General features: G+C 43.0%; 1 protein-coding gene across 1 annotated transcript in view; it reads left to right on the top strand.

Moving 5' to 3' along the window:
• LOC144768681 (putative DBH-like monooxygenase protein 2) overlaps positions 1–21,640 on the top strand; it is a 335,111-nt gene that overhangs the window by 83,082 nt on the left and 230,389 nt on the right. The window contains exon 4 of the mRNA XM_078652511.1: positions 9,452–9,535. Within this exon, the coding sequence (XP_078508637.1) occupies positions 9,452–9,535 (84 nt within the window). The remainder of the gene's footprint in view (positions 1–9,451; positions 9,536–21,640) is intronic.

Here is a 21,640-nt window from a genome sequence, read left to right as displayed (position 1 = left end):
GCGCGAGCGGCTGATATCCCGGCGGCCCTATTACTGTCAGATATTGATAGAGCGTTTGATTCCCTGAGCTGGCCATATCTTCGGGCGCTGCTTCTACGCCTCAACCTAGGCCCCCGTTTTCTGTCCTATATTCACTTACTCTATACTGACTTGACAGCGGCGGTGCGGGTTGCGGGAGCGGTGTCCAGTTCCTTTCTGATAGGCCGGGGTACGCGGCAGGGGTGCCCCCTCTCGCCCTACCTGTTTGCATTAGCGATGGTGCCACTGGCGGCCTGGGTGAGGATGGATGCACAGTTGCGTGGAGTGGAATGGGTGGGTGGACCGACTGACAGAATCGCGCTTTATGCCGATGATGTGCTTTTCTTTCTTACGGACCTGAACAGATCCGGTCCCAGAGTCCTAGACATAATGCGTATCTTCGGCGACGTGTCCGGCCTCACACTGAACGTACAGAAGTCCAAATTGTGGGTCCTGGGAGATAGTAGTGACTTGGGTCCTTGGGCTTCGGCCCTGCAGGAGGCGGTGGGAGGCCTTAAATATCTAGGTGTCTTTTTGACGGACGTGCCAGGAGTGTCGTGGTCCCGCAATGTTCTACCCGTGTGGGATAGAATACGATCGGACATGCAAATATGGTCCAGGATGCCGCTGAATGTATATGGACGCTCGGCCATCTTTAAGATGGTAGCCCTACCTCGCCTCCTTTATCAGCTTCAAAATTATCCATACCCGATATCGCGGCAGTGGTTTTGGCAGGTGGATTCAGCGTTGGGCCGGTTCTTGTGGACGGGAGGGGCAGTGAGGGTGGCGCTCCGCACATGTTTCCTCTCGACGTACTGTGGGGGTCTGGCAGCCTCCGACATTCTGTCATACTATCAAGCATCACACCTGCTGGTCCTCAATGAGTGGTGGTATGGGGATCGCGGCGACCCGACTTACGCCCTGGAGCGATACCTTATGGACCCGCACACGCTCCATACGATATTATACTCGGTGGCACTCCGCAAAAGACTCCCGGCAGTCACACAGACGGTGTTCCGGGTGTGGCGCGACGCGCTCCGCCGTATGGGATGGTGGAACAGACTGACGGGGGAAACCCCGCTGTGGCACAATGGGAGGCTGCCGGCTTTGGCTTCCCTGCGGGGCTTTGGTGGCTGGGACGCGATCGGCGTCTCGGCGCTGGGTCATGTTATGAAGGGCCCGGTCCTAAAGTCGTTTCAGGCTCTGCGGGATGAGTATGATATGCCCCAATCCCAATTCTTTCGATACCTGCAGCTTCGACATGCCCTGACCCCTACCTTAGCGAACTTGACTTCTTTGCCAGAATTCAGTCCTCTTGAGGCTAAATTGTTCATGGGGGAATTGGAAACAAAACAAATCTCTAGTATATACCAGACACTAGTCACCCATTGTTCCCCCTCCCTAGACAAATTGCGGTTGGTGTGGGAAGGAGAGTTGGGGAGTTTGGAAGAGAGGATTGGAGGGAGGCCCTGGAGGCCCCTAGGGGAGCAGCGATTGCGGTGCGCCTGCGCTTCATTCAATTCAAGTACCTCCATAGGGCATACTATACGAGGGAACGACTGTGGAAAGCGGGACTGATTGCCTCCCCGGACTGTCTGAGGTGCGGCAGTGCTGTGGGATCCTTTCTTCATACGGTGTGGGAGTGTGTGAGACTGCGGAGATTTTGGTCAGGAGTGTGGGAGTGCCTGGAAGAGGTGCTGGGCTGGGAGCTCCCCCGCTCGCCGAAGTTAGGCCTTCTTCATGTCATGGAACAGGTGGCGGGGAATTTGTACAAGCGGCATTTGCTCCTATTGGGCCTCATAGTGGCCAAGAGGGACATAGCTAGGGCCTGGAAGGCTACTAGAGCCCCACTGCTGGAGGTGTGGAAACGAGGTTTGGACTTTAACATGGGACTAGAACGTCCGATATTTGAGGCAAGGGGGTGTCCTGCAAAACATTATAAGATCTGGAAGAAATGGGCTGACTACAGAGGCCTTCTGCTGGACCCCCCGGAGCCTCGGGTCGCCGACGCAGATCGCGTCTGTACTGGCTTAGGGTGACGTGGCTCACATGCAGCGTTTACGATTGCTAGGCTCCTCTAGATGGACAATACAGACACCGTGCGGGGTGGAGGGAGGGTTCCGGGTGGGTTAATGGTGGGTGGGACCTGGGGGAATATCAGCTGGCTGTATTTGAATGTGCTGTTTTTGCTATGCCTACTGCCTCTCTGCTAATAGGGGAGCGGTGGATTATTTCTATTATGCTGTCAACTGCCAAAACCTAATAAAATTTGTTTTGAAAAAAAAAATATCGGAGCAATAATATCAGTCAACAATATCGATATCCTATCTACAAAAATGTAAGTACAAAAATATCGGAAAAAAAATATCAATGTCAAAAATATCGTTTTTTTCAAAATATCAGTTTTTTTATTTTAAAAAAATGTAAAATTAATTTAAAAAATACTTAAAAATATAATAAACAAAGTACAAAATATATTATATAATTTAAAATTAATAAGTAATATACATAATGTAATAAAATAATAATTAAACATATACATATAATATATATACTTAAACATCAGTTGTAATATTTATTGTAATAACTTATAAATAATTAAAAATATTATTTATTACAAATTCATCTATACACATAAAATAATAACATAAATAAAAATTAAATAATTATGCAAAACAAATGAAAATAAATAAGTTTAGTTTTAATATTTTTTAAATTAATTATATACTACATTAAGTAAAACAATACAAAAAATATTAAGTAACAGAGGGAATAAAATACTATTCCAACTCCCAAAAAAACAACAGTAAGGAAAATGTTGGATAGCGTAGGGGTAAAAATTACTATTCTCACTCCAAAGAGTGCAACAGTAGCGAAAGTGTTGGATAGCATAGGGGTAAAAATTACTATTCCAACTCTGGAGAGTGCAACAGTAGGGAAAGTGTTGGATAGCGTAGGGGTAAAAAGTACTATTCCAACTCAAGAGAGTGCACCAGTAGGGAAAGTGTTGGATAGCGTAGGGGTAAAAATTACTATTTCCACTCCAGAGAGTGCAACAGTAGGGAAAGTGTTGGATAGCGTAGGGGTAAAAATTACTATTTCAACTCCAGAGAGGGCAACAGTAGGGAAAGTGTTGGATAGCACAGGGGTAAAAATTACTATTCCAACTCCAGAGAGTGCAACAGTAAGGAAAGTGTTGGATAGCGTAGGGGTAAAAATTACTATTCCCACTAGAGAGAGTGCAACAGTAGGGAAAGTGTTGGATAGCGTAGGGGTAAAAAATACTATTCCCACTCCAGAGAGTGCAACAGTAGGGAAAGTGTTGGATAGCGTAGAAGTTAAAAATAACATACTTATAAATAAACTAATATTTTAAAATATATTTTTAAAAAAGTATTACATTAATCTAAACTCTTTACAAATACCAATAAATATTTATTAAAAAAATAATTATCAATTAATAATTAATATCCCAAAAATTAATTATCAATACCCAACTATAAATGTAATACCTAATTAATTACATATCAATTACTCTACACACTATTAACACACAACAAATGCCAATAATAAAATAATACACTTAACATAATTATCAATTAATCAATTAATTAAAATGAATTACCAATTGATAATTAATTACAATAATATATTTAGCAAAAACGATTAATGAAAATAAATTATTACTTAATTACATTTAAATTACTTCCCACCCTATTCCCCTATAAACCCACAACCCGCTACAGAACATAATTATCAATTAATCAATTAATTAAAATACATTACCAATTAATAAAAATGAATTACCAATTAATTAAAATTAATTTGTAATTCCTAAAAAATTAATAATTAATGTATTATAATTAAATTACTTTCCACCCTATTCCCCTATAAACCCACAACCCACTACAGAACATATTTATCAATTAATCAATGAATTAAAATAAATTACCAATTAATTAAAATCAATTACCAATTAATTAAAATTAATTTATAATTCCTAAAAGATTATTAATTAATTTAGTATAATTAAATTACTTCCCACCCTATTTCCCTATAAACCCACAACCCGCTACAGAACATATTTATCAATTATTCAATGAATTAAAATAAATTACCAATTAATAAAAATTAATTACCATTTATTTAAAATTAATTTATCATTCCTAAAAAATTAATAATTAATTTAGTATAATTAAATTACTTCCCACCCTATTCCCCTATAAACCCACAACCCGCTACGGTACTAAAATACAACATTTACTGAAATTACATTTTTTTTTAAAATACATAAAATCATATAAAAATCGATATTAGTAATATCGATATTACTTACATCGATATTACCAAAATCGATATCACTTACCTCCGAAATTCAGTCCCTTCGATATTAAAAAAATCGATATTACTTACCTTCTATATTCTGTCCCTTCGATATCAAAACATCGCTATTATGGTAGGTCGATATTAAAAAATCAATATTTTGTCTGCCTACCGTCCCGGTCATCTCTGTGTTTGTGCATGAGGTTGTGCCTGGCTGTTACATCTTAGAACAGCTTCACTTGGCAGTGGCGTGCTCCACTGGCCCTGCATTGTACAAGGGGAAGCAATGCATCTTTGATTCTTCTTCAGCATTTATATAAGTGATATCATGTTCTAGCTATATCATATATAGAAGAAGGCTTAGGCTTGAGAAGGAAGTCTCACAATACATTTGTTGCTTGATTTTTTTAATGCATTACTTTTTTGTTCTGGATTGTAGGCTCTCTTAGTAGGTTCCATCTAGAATTCTCTTTTCTGAAACATCTCATGCTGTCCCCATTCTCAACTCTGAATTCAGAGAGGTTTTGGTGCAGTGCTTTTCAACCTCAATTATTAAGTCCAATAAAGAAATCCCCAAATCACTAAAGACGTTTTTCGTGTCTTTTTCTACCTATCTACCAGGCCCTCTTAAGGAACATTTGACATCTTTCACCTAGATATCGCTGTGCAGGGTGGTAAACTGGGGTGGCATAGTGAGCAGAAGAGCGATGGATTTAACCCAGATCTTTTGACTGGGGTGAATGTGTGATTTATTCAGCATTCCGTCCATTATTTGTTTGCGTATCACAGGGTGGCATTGTGGCCCAGACATGGGTCCCTTGCTCACTTTGCCACTGGAGCTAGGTTAAAGGCCCTACATTAAAGTACAGGAAGGAAAACAGGGGAACTCTACTCACTATGGAACCAGGGTAATAGTTATATAAGGAAAAACAATGGTTCCTGTGGGTTGATAAGATACCTTTGTAATAAAGGAGGCAAATTGCAATATTTTAGAGGGTACCTCAATGACGGAGGGCGAAAGAAACACTAACACAGGAGAATCCATGTAACATTTTTATACATTTTTTAGACCAAAAACAAAATAAACATAATTTGAAAATCTAAAAACATTAGTGTATTGTGTCCCAAGTGAGAACGGGAACCCAAAGTTAAGTGACAGTGTGAATTTCTATATACAAGGTTTCCAAAAATGTCGACCATTAAGAAGAATAATCTCTATGTATTAAAATGTATCTGTTTTAAAAAAAATATTTTTAAGCTGACAAATATAATTAAAATGTAAAAATATGCATTAAATAAACATTAAAAACAAATAAAATGAGAAAAATGTGTTGCATTTTATTCTATAAATATATGGTATTAATGTTATTATTTATTAAAAATAGTCAGCTAACTATTTATTATCCTATTTCTAAATACTAATTAAATAGCGCAATCTGTTTCTACTACATACACATACAATTTAAACAAAGGATATCCGGAAAAAAATATAACATTAAGTACTCACACTCCAATGTAAATCATTTTAAAGAAAATGTTGGGCACTAAAAGGGTGACATTTACTATTCCCACTCAAAACTAAATCAATTTAGGGAAGATGTTTGACACTTAAAGGGTGATATTTACTATTCGCACCCCAATCTAAACCAGTTCGGGGAAGGTGCTGGACTCTTAAGGGGTGACATTTACTGCTCCCACACCAATCTAATGCAGTTTGGGGAAAGTGTTGGACACTCAAGGAGTGACATTTACTATTCTCACACTAATCTATTACAGTTTGGGGAAGGTGTTGGACACTAAAGGGGTGACATTTACTATTCCCACACCAATCTAATCGAGTTTTGGGAAGGTGTTGGACTCGAAAGGAGTGACATTTACTATTCTCACTCCAATCTAATCCAGTTTGGGGAAGGTGTTGGACACTAAAGGGGTGACATTTACTATTCCTACTTCAATTAAAACCAGTTTGGGGAAGGTGTTGGACACTAACAGGGTGACATTTACTATTCCCACTCTAATTAACCCAATTGGGAGAAGATCTTGAATATTAAAGCGGTGACATTTACTATTTACATTCCATTCTAAAACATTTATAAAAACCTTTATACGCGTAGTCCGAAATGTATGACCGATTCCTGGTGGAGCTGCCCAGACAGCTATAGGGAAGACAGGCTCTCTGGCACACCGCTATGACCATCAGCTACCCAGACGGACGTCGGACTTATGTCTCGTATCTTTCTCCACTGCTGACTCCCTCCCGTGGACTCCCAGGCCTTTTTCTTTTTTCCTCTCTCTTTTCTGTGGATCTTGTTTTTCATGGTTGCTAATAACTCCTGTATCGAATTTGTATCCTCTTTGTAATTAATGTGATCATTTTTGTAATTTGTAACACAATGTCTCATTATGTTGAGCGCTAGACCTAGTTTTTTGGCCAATGCCCGGTGGAGCTACCGGATAGCTATAGAGGAGATGGCCCCCTTGGCCGTCACCTACCCAGCTGGACTTTGGGCAGACCTTCCTTTGTCTCGCCTTCGCTTTCTCCCTCCCATCCCTTTACCCTACCCCCTTTCCCCTTCTATGCTCCATATTTCCGTCCCCTATGCTTTTAAAATGTTTTCCCATTGAGACCTAGCTATTCGGCTGATGTTGGTGGAGCTACCTGATAGCTATGGAGGAGATGGGCTGTGGACTTCCCCCTCGGCCGTCACCTACCCAGCCGGACTTGGGGCAGACTCTACCTCATCTCTTCACCCTATTTCCCTCCTACCCCTTTACCCTACTCCCTCTCTTCTAAGCTCCATTTATCTTGTCTTTATGCTCTTGAAATGTTTTTATAGAAACTGTTGTAACTGGTAACTGATGTAATTTTGTAACTTTGTGGAACCCTTTGTAAAGCGCTCTGATACCTCCGGGTCTAGCCAGCGCTATATAAAACTCAAACAAATAAAAAAATAAAAATAAAAAACAAATGTACATATGCTATTAATACTCTATACTCACACATCATTTTTGATCTATAAAATGAACTAGAATTTACTTAAAAACAGTAACAAAAACTAAATGCCCATATATTCATAATTAAATATTAACATGTAAAATAGTATTTCATCACTATTAATAATAAATATTTTAAAAAAGATATGTGCTATCATTCCTAAGCTTTGAACCTTAAACTAAAAATATAATCCTAATCCAAAATTAACAATCATGAAATTAAAAAAACATAAAACTAATTTTTGCATTAAAAATGTAAAACAATATTTTTACAATGACATAATTGTTAACAAAAAAACCCTTTTAATATTTTAATTTTGATAAAAAAGTTATGCAAAAATGATAACATTCACATTTTTTATTTACTTCTTTATTATTTTACTTTATTAAATGTAATTGTAATATATTTTAATGTTGCAAATTGAACGTTGAAATGTACATATTAATTTTAATATTTAATATGAAATACGTTAAGATGTAATATAATATATATTCTAATTAACTATAAGATATTATTTATAAAAAATATTAATGTAATAAAATTATTGAAAGAAACTTACTTTTCATATCATTAAAATAATTGCCATTATATCTAACTAAAATATACAGTACTTAAAAACAGCCGCGGGCCGTGGAGGGAGTTACGGTGGGGCAGGGAGGTGGGGAGGGGGAGGGGCGGGGTGGAGGGTGCTAAAAACAGGCATATGGATCATTGCAGGTAAGTACACAATTTAATTAATAAAACGAAATTCGTAGCGCGCACAGCATTACTTTTTGCCATGCAGTGCGCGCTACGAATTTCGTTTTATTAATTAAATTGTGTACTTACCTGCAATGATCCATATGCCTGTTTTTAGCACCCTCCACCCCACCCCTCCCCCTCCCCGCCTCCCTGCCCCACCCTGCCCCACCGTAACTCCCTCCACGGCCCGCGGCTGCTTAAAAATCTACACTTCCTTATCCCCTAAAAACCCAATATCCTGCGGCAAAAAAAATTATATAATTGTATTCTTAAATCCATTAGTTTTAGACATTAATACAAATAAAAAGACACATTTCAACAATTTCATAATATTATATTGTCTTACTAAAACAAAAATAAAAAAGAATAAACATATAGAATCAAATACACTACTACAATAAGTTATACACATAATACTTACAAATGATATTATAAACAATATTTTATAAATCAATATTTTTTACAATAATAAAAACACTTAAAACAATATTTTTACCTAAGGTATTCCTGTTGACAGAATTTATGACATCACAATATTCTTGACAGATTTTTGTTTCACAATATGTGTATTCAATATTTTACCCAAACTTCGTTTGTTGGCCCTGCCTTCCTCTTCTCTGGTCTGGGGAATATGCAGTGCTGATGCCCAAAGTGTCCTTAAAGTAACTTGAGTTCCACTCTCTGGAGGATTCCAAACTTTTGTGGACATTTTCCGGAAAACTCATTCTTTGTACAGAGAGTTGCAGGAAATCCTGAGATAATGAGTACACAGTAGTGCATGCTCTGTGACAGCAGTGTGCGGCAGCACCTAGTATGTGGCTGCTTGAGTGATGGATGGGTACAGCTATCCGAGGCCAATCCGTGCATCTCTTAAATCTGGCACAATTGCTTTTACCCGAATATTCTAGGTTTGGATTAGAGTTTAATGGTATAATTTGTGGAAGGAGAATAGCATGATTGTGCATTGTACTTTAGGATAGCACAGTACCACCACTAAACATTTTACAGGACAATATCATACTGTAATGTATTGCAGGAGAGTACAGTACTGCACTGTACTATAGCACATAATAATGCAGTAGCGCAATGTAATATCTTATAGGACTTCGGTAGACTATAATAGTGTTACATAATATAGGGTAGTACATTACCTCACCTATGTATTACAGGGGAATAGCACATCATAGTCCCTTACAATTCCACAAAGTATTGTATTTTAGTCAATTATAGTATCACACTTTTCCAGGAGAGTACCACAGTGTAACTCTGCTTTACAGATTGGTGTTGTTTGTTTAACAGAAGCATTTTTTTGCAGCTGAACCTTTTGCATGTTTACTGATTGCTCATTCACAGATTGTCAATTCTCTTTTACAGTACACAATTCCTGCATCAGAGACTACCTACGCCTGCACTTTCACCCAGCTTCCCTCTGTTACAGGCAAGCATCATATCTACAAGGTAAGGGTGGATCTATATACCATGTTGTACTAAGGCAACCATCTTTAGACACTAATACCCGTTTTGATAAAGTCCTGTAGAAGGAGGACCTTACAGCATGTTTTGTGCAGTATAAAGTAAGCATCACAGGGATGGTGTGAGCATAGCGTTTCTCCTTGGCAGCACAGTGAGGTCAAGCACTTGATTTAGAAAACAGTCTTGGACCCAATCCACTGTATTCAGTCTGTGATTTTGAGTCACATTTGACCGTTTTGTGGGATGACCTGCCCAATGCCTGCCAATACCTTGCAGGTCCTTGTCTTCAAATCTTAGATCCTCACATGTTTAGAAGCCTATGTTAATATGTTTATGAGATTTTTCCCCACCATTTACTCATAAGGTATGCAAGCATCGTATGAACACATTGAGGGGAGAGGATGTAGCCTTACGGCTAGAGCGGTCAACCTCAAAACTGGACAACCGGGTTTGAGTCTCGGCAACGACGCTCAACATCCTGTGATTCTGGGCAAATCACTTAATCTCCCCGTGCCTAACAAAAAATAATGTGTTCTTCTGTAACAAAACTGGTGCTCATGTAAAGCGCTCTGATACCCGATGTCTGGGGTCTAGTTCACGCTATATAAAACTCTAAAAAATTAGATTAAAAAAAAACACAGATGTAATTAAAGTATTAACTCTTTTAGCTTTTTGAATTGCGGAAATGTTTTAAAAAGCATGGACCTAGCTCTCAAGTATCTTTGCAAACAGACTTTCATATTCCAGAAAAGTATCAAACACTTCTGTGGAGTAAGTGCTGCTAAAATGATAATACTAGCCTGGAACAGAGCTGGCCACATATTAAGTTTGCAACAATTATTAAATGTGCAAAGTTTTAATAAAAAAAGCATGTTTGTAGTGTTTACTGTTAAATCTGAAAAACATGGAGACATATTTCACCTACATGCTGGACAGTAGTGGCTACTGAAGAAAACTCACAAACTACATTAGAAGTATGAATAGAAGATTCGCTAGACCTCGTCTTATTCATAAACATATTATACTCCTTTTCATTTTCAATAGGCTTGACTATTAAAACAAAAGTTTCAAATATAAATAATTCACCTATTAAAAAATGTTATTAATACATTATAAATATGCATGAATTAGGGCCTGATTTAGAGTTCGGCAGATGTGATAATAAATCACAATCATGACGGATATCCCTTCCGCCACATAACAAGTACCATAAGATATAATGCATTTGTAAAGTGGGGGACGGGATATAGCCTTTATTTACTAAACAGTCATCATCATAGCTTTATTTAAGACATTTTAAACAATCATAAAAGCAGACAAAGTATAAACACATTAAATATATAAAAATGTATAAAAGCATCCCGGAAAAAAAAAAATTAAGCTAATAAAATGAACATTCATAAAAGAAAAATAGCTTTAGAAAGATCAAAATAGCATTTTTTTCCTATAGTAGAGAGTAGACTTTAAAAAAGAACAGACATTGGAGCACAAAAGAGGTGAATTGAAATACTAAAGAAATTGCAGAGCAGCTTACATGTGATGAAACTCGATCTTCTCAGTCAGAGAATTAAAAATATTTTGGTACATACAACATAAAATGTACAAAAAGGTAAGATGCTGTAAAGTATGAGTAGAGTACTCATCACAGGGGCAATCACACCCCTCAAACTGCCCCAAGGCAAAGCATGAGTAACATCAGATGATACCAAATCTAAATTTAGCGAGTAGGATGTGATCCCAAGTGTTGCTTACCATATCCAGATATGGTTCAGCCACCGCAGTTATACAGATCATGAGATGCTCACAGTTAAAGCTCTTGGCTTAGTCAACAGCTTCCCTCCTTGAAGCAAGGTAGTTTGCTTTTAGCCAACCTTTGTCTTTAGAGTTTAGGCTCCAATGATTTGAAAAGATTGAGGAGCTGCCCAATATGTTATCAGATTGTTGAATATGGAAGAACTACGTGATTCGTTACCCTAGTTCGCAGGACAGGCTGTCTTCAATGATTTCCCTGTTGAATGCCATCTGCGGAGTACACCAAATTAAGCACCATAACAGTAGCAGGCAAGTTTGATCAAGTACTCCATGTATGCAAGCCCTAATTCCTCATGGATGGCAAAGGTAGGGCATCTAGTTGGTAGACCCAAAATGTGTCTGTAAACCCTATTTCCCTCATCTGCAGTACTCTCGCATTTCTATAGCCCCACACCCAAGAGCCATAAGATAAGACAGGTAAGCACTTTCTTTTTTAGACCTCTAGGAGCCAGCGGTTGTTTACCAATAGAGGAAGCCAGGTTAAAAAAAAACCTAACAGCCTTTGATATCTCAATGCCCATTTTGACAGGCCCGGTTTCCAACTTCCTTTTGAATCAAAGGTAGCACCCAAGTACGCAAACTCATGTGCTATTGCTATAAGATTATTTCTGTATAGCCAGGCTGTGGCACTTAAGGTTCTTGGGTCTACATGCTATAACAACAGTCTTAGGGTCTGATTATGAGTCTGGCAGTGTGGGAGTGGGGCGGCGTGCCACCGCCCGGTCTCACACTGCCAAACCTCACCGCTGGCCACCCACCAGAATACAAGTTTTCTCGTGGTCTGGAGGACGGTTGTTTGGCGTTCACATGGCGGTGCCTATTAAAAAGGCTCGCAATGGGAACGCCAAAGCCCGTTCCTGCACTGCATTGACTGTGCATCCCACGCTGTGCAGGAAAGAGGGTGCATGCAGACAGGGGTGCACACCATGTGCCCCCTTGCATGCATCCTCAGGCCATGAGGGAAGAGGGGGCCCAGTTTCCTCATTGCCTCAGTTTTCATGGCAGGCTCACTGCCATGAAATCTGTGGTGGTGAGGAACCTCGTAATATGCTTGGCAGTGCTGTAGCATCACCATCATATTGCGGTCCTCAGACTGCAGCGCCTCCGCCAGGGTTCGTAGATCTCTGGCGGTTGCAGCAGTCCTATGGTGATCCGACCGTCTTAGTTGTAATACAGCAGTCAGACCACAGGTGCAGAGGTCACCGACCGCCTCCTCACCTCCACAGCGAGTTTGGTGGTCCTGTGGACCACAAAGTCAGAATTAGGCCCTTAGTCAGATTGGTTTCAAGATATTGGGCCTGATTGCAAGTTTGGCGGACAGGGTTACTTAGTCACAAACTTGATTGATATCCCGTCCACCAAATGGACATAACATAACATGTCTATTTGTAAAGTGTACTTTCACTCAAGGGTATCTTGGCGCTGTATAACAGATGTTTGTTGTTACCTAACTCAATGGTACTCATTTTATCACGCTCAGAGGAATGATAGGCTGAGTGGACTCACAAGGATTTGAACCTGTGACCATGAGGTCAAACACTGGTCCTTACAGTGAATGTATTAGTTCACTAAGCCACCAGACCCGGCTAAATTACAGTTCTGTTATGTCCAATGGAGCTTCACTTCAGTTCAGTTCACTTTATTTCATCCAAAGGCCATAAAAGTACACGAAAAGAAACCGACATATAAAATACATTTCATTATTATTAGGTTATACTCTGTATATTTGGATCTTTAGTGGATCCCTTTACCATTGTTTAGTCTTTCACTAATTTCCAGTTGTCAAGAAATAAAAACAAGTATGAAGGGCAAGACACAAGATACAACCTGAAGTAAATATTAACTGTACACCACAGAGAAGCTAGTCTGTTAGTGGACCTTACGTGACTGAATAAACAATACAAAACATATTTCTATCTGCCCTCTTGACTAGTGTAGTGTTAGGTAATGCTTAAAGTCTAGCCAATATTTCTTTAAAAGAAAACTATTAAAAGGTCATAAGTAAAATGCATCATTATATACCAATTGTTTATAAATATTCATTAAAGCTGTACAGCTTATATAAGAATGGCATAAAAAAGAGAAGAGTAGAAGCAATAAAATAGAACTATTCAGTGCACTAGAGGAATAAAGGAACGTTTTCCTAAAAATGCCCATGATCAGGAGAATAACTATTCAAGGCTAGCTTATAACTAGGGTGGTGTGAGGAGAATTTCTTTCTCTGTATTAGCCAGACATTCTCTAGGTGCTTGGCAATAGAAAAAACAATAACTGGGGACTTGTCTGCTCTGTATATTCTCAGGGCTACCTTATACTGTGTAACACCTAAAAGCGGCATAGAGGGGCAATCCAACTCATCCTCTTTTTGCGGTAAATTGGACAGAAGAACAGTAGATGATAATCTGTTTCATCATTCCTCTTGCAGGCGGGACACATTTTACATTCACCATTCCATTTGGTGTTAAACATGGCAAGTGGAAGGGTGCCCAGTCTGAACCTTATATGAAGTGCTTTAGTAAACCGGTAAAAATATCATCAAACTGTGCAAGTGGCTTGTACTCTAAGAAATGTTCAATCAGAGATACAAGTCCTTGCTGTTTAGAGAGTTTAAGCTCTTCATGTTCCCAGTTTGTGTTTCAGTTTTCTTACCGCTGATGGTAAAATTGTGCTTGGATCTTCCCAATGCTCTTGTAGACCCAATGTAAAAAGGGACTGCTTGACATAATCGAACCATGGAATCTGATTGAGACGTCTAGCTGCAGATTCTTTAACTCAGAATATCCCCAGGCGTCAGACTGGATCCGGAAAATTTTGTGCAGCAGCACCTCTGCGCGCTGGGGGGCGGCGCCGTATGACTCCGCCCTGACATCGTCTATGGACATGACATCAGCGGAGCCATATATGCCACGCCCTGGCACCCCAACTTCATTTTTCTTCTTTTCTGCGACACAACGTGGATCCTGGAAACCAGCAGTTCCTGGCCTAGTTTTGGGCCTTCTCGGCACCATTGGTGTCGTACCTGAACTGTGCAATGCCCTCCTGGTTCAAAGCCTGTGAGGCGCACTGACCCGCACCTTATTTGCATGTGGTGCCTTGTTGTGCATCACGATTCCAAAGAATGAGGCGACTGTCAACAGATGAAGCCGAAGTCCCTACGGGAACTCCCAATGAAGCTGTTGGCCGCACGGCTGTCCGGCCCAGCCTCTTCTCGTCGCCACTCTCCCTCTCCAGAGGTGGCTCGTTCCCAAGGCTGTTCCCGTGACCGGTGCCCTAAAAAAGGTAAGCGGAGCCACAAGCGTCCACTGAGGTCCACCTCCCGTAGGCGCGCCTCAGGCGCCCATTCCTCTCATAAGGGGTCAGCTAAGGGCACCCGGAGGTCACCTCCTCAATACCCTCCTTTTCCAGGAGTTGGAGCGACGCGCGCCCAAATGCAGGCCTACTCCCGGGTTCTTCAGACCTACTTCGAGTCCCTCTCTCTCCCTGGCGCGCCTTCGGGCCCCACAGAGGCAGAGGGTGCTCAGACCAGGTCATCGTTGGCGGATCCTTCCCTGACCAAGGCTGTGTGCACCGACTACAACTCTGGAGCCAAGGCGATGATGTTGGGCCGTGGCCCAGACCGTCCTGGTCACTCTAATACACCCCGCTAGTCAACGCATAGCCCTGTGCGTCTTCCTGCGTGGGCAGCGGAAGCGGCGTCGGCAACGCCAGGCTCGCAGCCGGGCACCACGTCGGACCCGAAGCCGGGCTCGATGTCCAAACCAACACTAAGCCTGATCCCACGTCTGGGGCAAGGCATGATCCAACGCCGGTCGACGTCGAGGTAGAGTCCCCAGTGGAAGCCGTCGACGTCCAGTCAACTCCGACACAGCGCCCACTGACGCCGCTGTCGGCGCATCCATCGCCGCATCCATCGCCGCGGGTGTCCATACGTTCATCGACACCGGCGTCCATGCCCGAGGTTGACCTTCCTCCGGATTCCTTCCTTCGGACTCCTCAACGGTGTCAGGCGACACCTGTATCCCCTGCAGCCCTTACGGTAGCTGCTGCTTCACCTGGTTGGGGACCACTGGTGCAGGTCCCTAGTGTGGCATGGCCTTCAGGTCATTCCCCAGCCCCACTCTTTATGGCAACTGGGAGGATTAGTCTCCAACCGTCTCCTACAGGCGGCCTCTTGTCCCCTCCTAGGGTGACTACTGAACTAGGGGCCGCCTATGCGCGGACTATCAACAGGGCAGCTACTATCCTCGGCTTTCAGCCTCCTGTGGTACCCCTCATTCCCGATCCCTTGATGGATCTGCTTCATCTCGACCCAATTACAGTGGTGCCCTTGCTACCCCTTGGGGGTGCTTTATTAGAAGTCCTGCGTGGCAAATGGGCACGGCCCTATTCCGGAGCCCAGGTTGATCGGGCCATTGCTGGTAGGCACCGTCCTGCCCCAGTGGCTCCACTTTGCATGTCCCTCCACCCTACTGCTCAGGGCGTGGTAATTCAGGCGGCTTTTGGGTTACAAGACTCCTTCATTTTGCCTTTGTTTCCTCCGACCCAGGAATCCTGGTGGCTGGATGCATGTGGAAGACAGCTTTTTACTTCTATTAGCGCAGCCGTCCGCGCTTTCAACACTACATGCATGTTTGCACGTGCGTCCTCCACACTCTAGGACTCCGTCGCTAACCTTCTTCCTTCCCTTACGGAGGAATTGCGCCTGGAGTTTCTCCGTCTTGTGCTTCACGGCAAGGAGATGGAACATTTTTCAATACGCTCCTCCCTGGATACCACAGACTCTGTGGGCTGTGCTCTTGCACGGTCGGTGGCTTTGCCCCGCCATGCCTGGATGCGTGACAGTGGCTTCCCTGATAATATTTGGGAGAGCCTCCAGGACATGCCATTTTACGGAATAGACCTTTTTGGGTCCCACGCAGACTCAGCAATCTCCAGGCTTCTGTCAGGGCTACCGTAATTCTGCTGTGCCACTGACTGACTTTTCTTTCTGGTTGCGGGTCTTCCTTTACGGCCCTGCCCAGGGGCAGGTTCGTGTCTCTGTATTGTCTGTATAGCCGTATGGCTGGGTTGTTTTTGTTTTCAGTCCTCTGACTGTCTGTTTTGCCAAGAGGACCCCCCCCTTCTTGCCAGGGATTGACCCTTGGCCTATGTGGGGTATTGGCTGGTGGCAGGTGTCTGCAATTGCCTTCGTACGCTCCTGTGGAGTTTTCATTGTGGGTATCTCCCTGGGACTCATGTGCCTCCCTTTACTGTGTTCCGCAGGGTCACATCGCTTTATTGTCTGTGGTGCTTCGACTCCTGGTCTAGGTCTATGCTTTGTGGTATCTACCTCACATGGCCTGGCATCCTGCTTTTTGTCATATGGTCCATCTGTTGGCCCCAGCCCCTTCTGGGTTGTTCTCGTCAGTAGGGAGTTGCCGTGGGCATCTCTGATGTACGTTATTATGGCCTTTTGGCTTATTCCCCAGCAGTTTTCTCCACATCCCGCTGCTTCCGCGCAGGGATTTCTATGTGGCGGACTCATGGAGCCGGCTCTCCTTGAACTCCGCTCTTCCTGGCGTCTAGGACCCGTGAGTTGGTCCTGAGTACTCCCTTGTTAGGCTTGTCTTTTCTTCCTTTTCTTCTAAGTGTCCTGCGAGGGGATTGTTCTCTCTTCCGGAACAGAGGCAGGCGCTGCTTATATCCTGGACTAGTTCCACTTTCTGTATAAATGTGGGTACTTTTGAGCGTACCCTAGTCCCTGGGTTTGGCCGGGTTTCGGCATCTTCTTGAGGCTGTTTTTGCGCAATGTTCTTCCTAATGGCTTGTGCGGACTTTCCTGCCTTGGTATTGGCCCTGTCCTCTTACAGCACCAGATCTCTGGTGTTTGTGGCCCGTTGCCTTCTTGCTTTTGTGCGCATCTCAGCTGTTCCTGCTGTCTTGCTTCCTGGTGTTCCGTCTGGACGCGTATGAGCATCCTTCTGGCTGTGTGTGGGCATCCTTTCAATGCTCTCACACATGTCTGGCTGGCGAGGGTCTCCGCAGTACTCTTCCTCTGTGGTACATGTGGAGGCGGTCCGCGTTCTCTTCACCATAACGCTTACCAATCTTTTGGGTTGCATTGTCGACTGCCGCATCCTGCGGTTCTTTCATGCCATAGGTTCAGTTCTACTTCCTGCGAGGTGCTGAACTCCCTTTTCACGCCAGTTTCTTTACTAGGTGTGTTTTTGTTTTATGTCGGCCGGTATTGGGCAGGGGTCAGTATCCTGCTGCCTTTGTATCTTTACAGGAGCAGGTTCAACAGTGTTTTACGCTGTTCGAGTTGTTTAGATGAGGCTAGCTCTGGCCTCTTGTCAACACCTTGGATCCTGTGGATCCTTCAAGCCTCTTTGCTCGTATTCATTCAAAGTTCAACATTTTTCAATCAGGCACAAGCGTTCTGACTTGGTGTTTTCCTTCTCTCATCCCCTCTACATATGGGGGTTTTCGTGCTATTCTGGATGGGCTGCGGTGCCCTAGCCTCCCCTTGATTCCCGCTCTCTTCAGGGCGTAAGTGTCTAGTGGTTGGCTGCGCTGTCATTTCTGTCCCAACTGTGTTGCGTCCTTTGGTTGACAACACTCTTTTGGTCATGTTATTGATAGATAGGTTCTCTATGGACCTTAGTGGAGTTCAGTCGCAGTCCTGCGTCCTCTATGGGTATGGCTTTGGTATCTATTCTAAGTTAAGGAATCTGTGGCTAGACGTCTCTATCAGATGAAAAAGTTACTTACCTTCGGTAACGATGTATCAGGTAGAGACATAGTTTAGCTGCAGAATCCTTAATGCCCGCCCATCCTCCCCGTCCTGTGACAACCTTTTCATGTTGGGCTTCTTGCCTTTGCCTTCCTTTGGGTGGCTTTATTCCTCTATGGGGTGACGTCTTCTCTTCACTACGACTCACGAGGCTACATACTTTTTCGTGGCTCTGCTCTACCCATTCTTGTGATTGGACGGTATGCTCATATGCCATGTGTCCTTTACAATCCTTACGTTGGGTTGTCCGATGTGGGTCTACTTCTTCTACCCCCCCATCCTTCCCTTCTATCTTCTTCCACGCTTGAGGTCTCTTGCCTCTCCTGCACTCTAGCGGTTGCAGTCTCTGACAATGCTGCATGCGGCAGGTCCCTTATTCGGATCTGACGTCTCCTTTTGAGTGACGCCTTATGGTATTTTGTCCTTGCTCCTGGGTTCTGGACTGGTTGTCCGTCACTGTCATATATTGTGATTGCAGCCTTTCTGTCGGCGGCTGTGATGGTTCACCAAGGAGCTATGGCTGAAGGGTAAGTCTTGTGCCTCTGGTGGCACAGGCTCACACAGGCCAAGGGTTCGAATCCTGCCTATGCTCTGCATCTTCTTCAGCCTCCAGGGGAGGTTTTGGACTTAACAATTGTGGGGCCCCTCCCAGAGTGGTTCTCTGTTCTTTTTCCTCCCTCTGTTTACAATATACGGTTCCTGGCACTGTCCTTCTATGGAAAAGTCTTCTGACGAAAACTGATGTTGGCGTGCCGGGCAGGGCATATATGGCTCCGCTGACGTCACGTTCATGGACAACGTCAGGGCGGAGCCGTACGGCACCGCCCCCCGGCGCGCATAGGTGCTGCTGCGCAAAATGTTCCGGATTCAGTCAGACGCCTGGGGATAGTCTAAGTTAAGGAATCTGCGGCTAGACTATGTCTCTACCAGATACATCGTTACCGAAGGTAAGTAACTTGTTCAATAGCACCTCTCCCTGTGACCTGTCCAAAACATCTCTTAAGCCCAACCTGTAGTGTTTCAGCTTGGGAGTTGACCAGACTCGCAGCCAATATAGGATCAGTTTCAAAGTGACGGGTTGCTATGGGCCGAATACCTAAGTTTTGCTTGAACACCAAGGAAGTGCTTTGGGGGAGTTTGAGGGCTGCTCTCAGAAATGTATTTTCAGCTACTTTAAGGTGTTAGAGTTGCTGTACCCCACAGCTCTATCCCAAAGGCTGCTGTAGCAACAGCTTGAGCCCTCCAGACTTCCAGGAGGGGGGAAATGGGATGAGAAAGTTTTGTTTGCTAGTTTTGGTATAGTGACGGCTTAATAATTAAGGATTAGCCTGCTTTTTGTGACCTGGCTTGTCCAGAAATTGGCACTAGATAGACGAATGCCAAGGTAATCAAAACTGAGAGTGCGTTCCAACTTTTCCCCATCCAATATGAGTAGGCCCTACATTTTCTGTGGGGGTGAATGCCCATACATTTTGATTTGCTCGCATTGATTGCTATGCCATGATCCAAACAGAATAGATTGAACTTTTCCAAAAGGGTCTCTAGGCCTTTGGGGGTTTTGGACACTAAAAGAGCATTGTTGACAAATAGTAGAGCCAGTATTTTACTTCCCCCGAGTACCGGGAGTCATTGTTACAATCCAATAGGCAATCAATGCACCAGTTTATAAATTGCAGGAAAAACATAGGGGCAAGCATGCAACCTTGCCTAGCTCCCTTTTTGAGCTTAAAGGGATCAGTGGATTCTCCATTGGCACTCCAGCAAACTTGGGCAAACTTATCGCAGTGAAGCCAAATGATAATATCAAGAAGGGGGGCTGGGAGTCCTAAACCATCATGTATATACCAAGCTTATCTCTTGGGACCATGTCAAAGGCTGCCTTGAGGTCAACAAAAGTGACATAGAGACTGCCCCTTTTTAAATCAACCTCTTTCCATCTGATTAGCTGAAACCTAAAGACTTGGTCTTCCGTACTGGTTTTGGAGTGGAATCCGGCCTGAAACTGCGTTAGGATGTTATTTTTGTCTAGCCATCAGCGTAATCGATTGAGAATTAGTTTACAAAATATTTTTTGACTAGAATAGATTAAACTGATTGGCTGATAATTTGCTGAATCTGTTTTTGTACCTTTCGTATGTATAGAGATCATTTCCGCTTCTTTCCTGGATGTGGGTATATCTGCTCCTGCCATCAAAGCACTAGCAACGTGTGTAAGGTAGGGGGCCTAGATGACTGGTTCTGAGATAAAAAGGTCAGCTGGGTTGTTTTTAGCCAAGGCGCATTCCCTGGCTACTTGGAGATTTTGGGAAATTGAAAATAGGGATAGGGTTTATTAGGTTCAGCTTAGCCCGAACTATTGGGAATCATTGGAGGGTGAGAGGTGAAAGAGCTACTAACTAAAGATTTAAAATGGTTTACCCAGTCCTGCAGGAGAATAAAACATTCAGGCTTAATCTTAGTAGTTCTGGCACCATGAGAAAATATGTTTCAGAAACCTGACTGGTTCCCCGTGTGAACTGCAGTTAGGATATTATCCCAAATAGCTGTATCCCAGGCAGATGTTGCATGTTTTACTGCTTTTTTGTGGTTGGCTCTAGCAAGCTGGATATCTTCTGGACACTCTTCTTTAAAAGCACAAAGCAGTCTGCTGTTAGCTATCCTGCAGCCTCCATTATACCGCGTCGCTTCTACCTTTTGAGGGGTGGTCTTTTTAGAAGGGTTTTTTTTATTAACTTAAAGCATTTGTTATGAATGACATAATCCTATCAGGTGTTAATTCAAACTCTGCAAGTAATGACAAAGTAGTAACCAAGCCCTTGTGCAATTTAGTATACATGTCCTTATTGCTAAAGCATTCTACTATTTAACCTTCCTCTGGTTGTTACTGATCAGCAGCTCACCATGGGTAAAACATTGGTCCCTGTGTGCCCGTTCAAAGTTTCCACAAAAGGTGAGGAGGAGGGGAAAGTGATTGCTCTCATACCTTGGAATTACCTCCATATTAGCAACATTTTCCCAGGACTAAAGGTCCACTAGGAAGTCATCTATTCAATTCAAATAGGAATTTCTCTTGAAGGTAGGGGGCCTCGCTACGTCAGATATAGTTCTCCCATTACATGCTCTCAGATGGGAAAATAAGCAAAGGTCCAACAATTGTAGGGCCACCTTTGGGAGAGTCGATAAGCACGGGCCTGAGATTTGTGGAATGCCCCAATAGAGGTCTTCATCCCCAGATTATATTCTTTGAAGTGCAGAAGGTTTGAAACACACATTAAAATCCCCGGCTAAGTGGGGGGGAATACGGTTACCTTCTTGTCGATCTATGTCCCGCCTGGCCTTCAAACGGACACTTTCCGCGACCTGGGGACTATCTTTCTCACCCTGCCCCTGGGTCTCTTGATGTTAGGGGGCGACTTTAATGCAGTACTAGATGGGGAGATTGACAGACACCCGGCAAGAATACTTCGACCAGCCCATAGATGGCTCTCGGACTTCCTTGAAACAAT

This window comes from Lissotriton helveticus, chromosome 7 (genome assembly GCF_964261635.1).
Source record: "Lissotriton helveticus chromosome 7, aLisHel1.1, whole genome shotgun sequence".
Taxonomy (NCBI): Eukaryota; Metazoa; Chordata; class Amphibia; order Caudata; family Salamandridae; genus Lissotriton; species Lissotriton helveticus.
The sequence above is the reverse complement of the archived record's forward strand: the minus strand, read 5'-3'. Positions and strand labels throughout refer to the sequence as shown.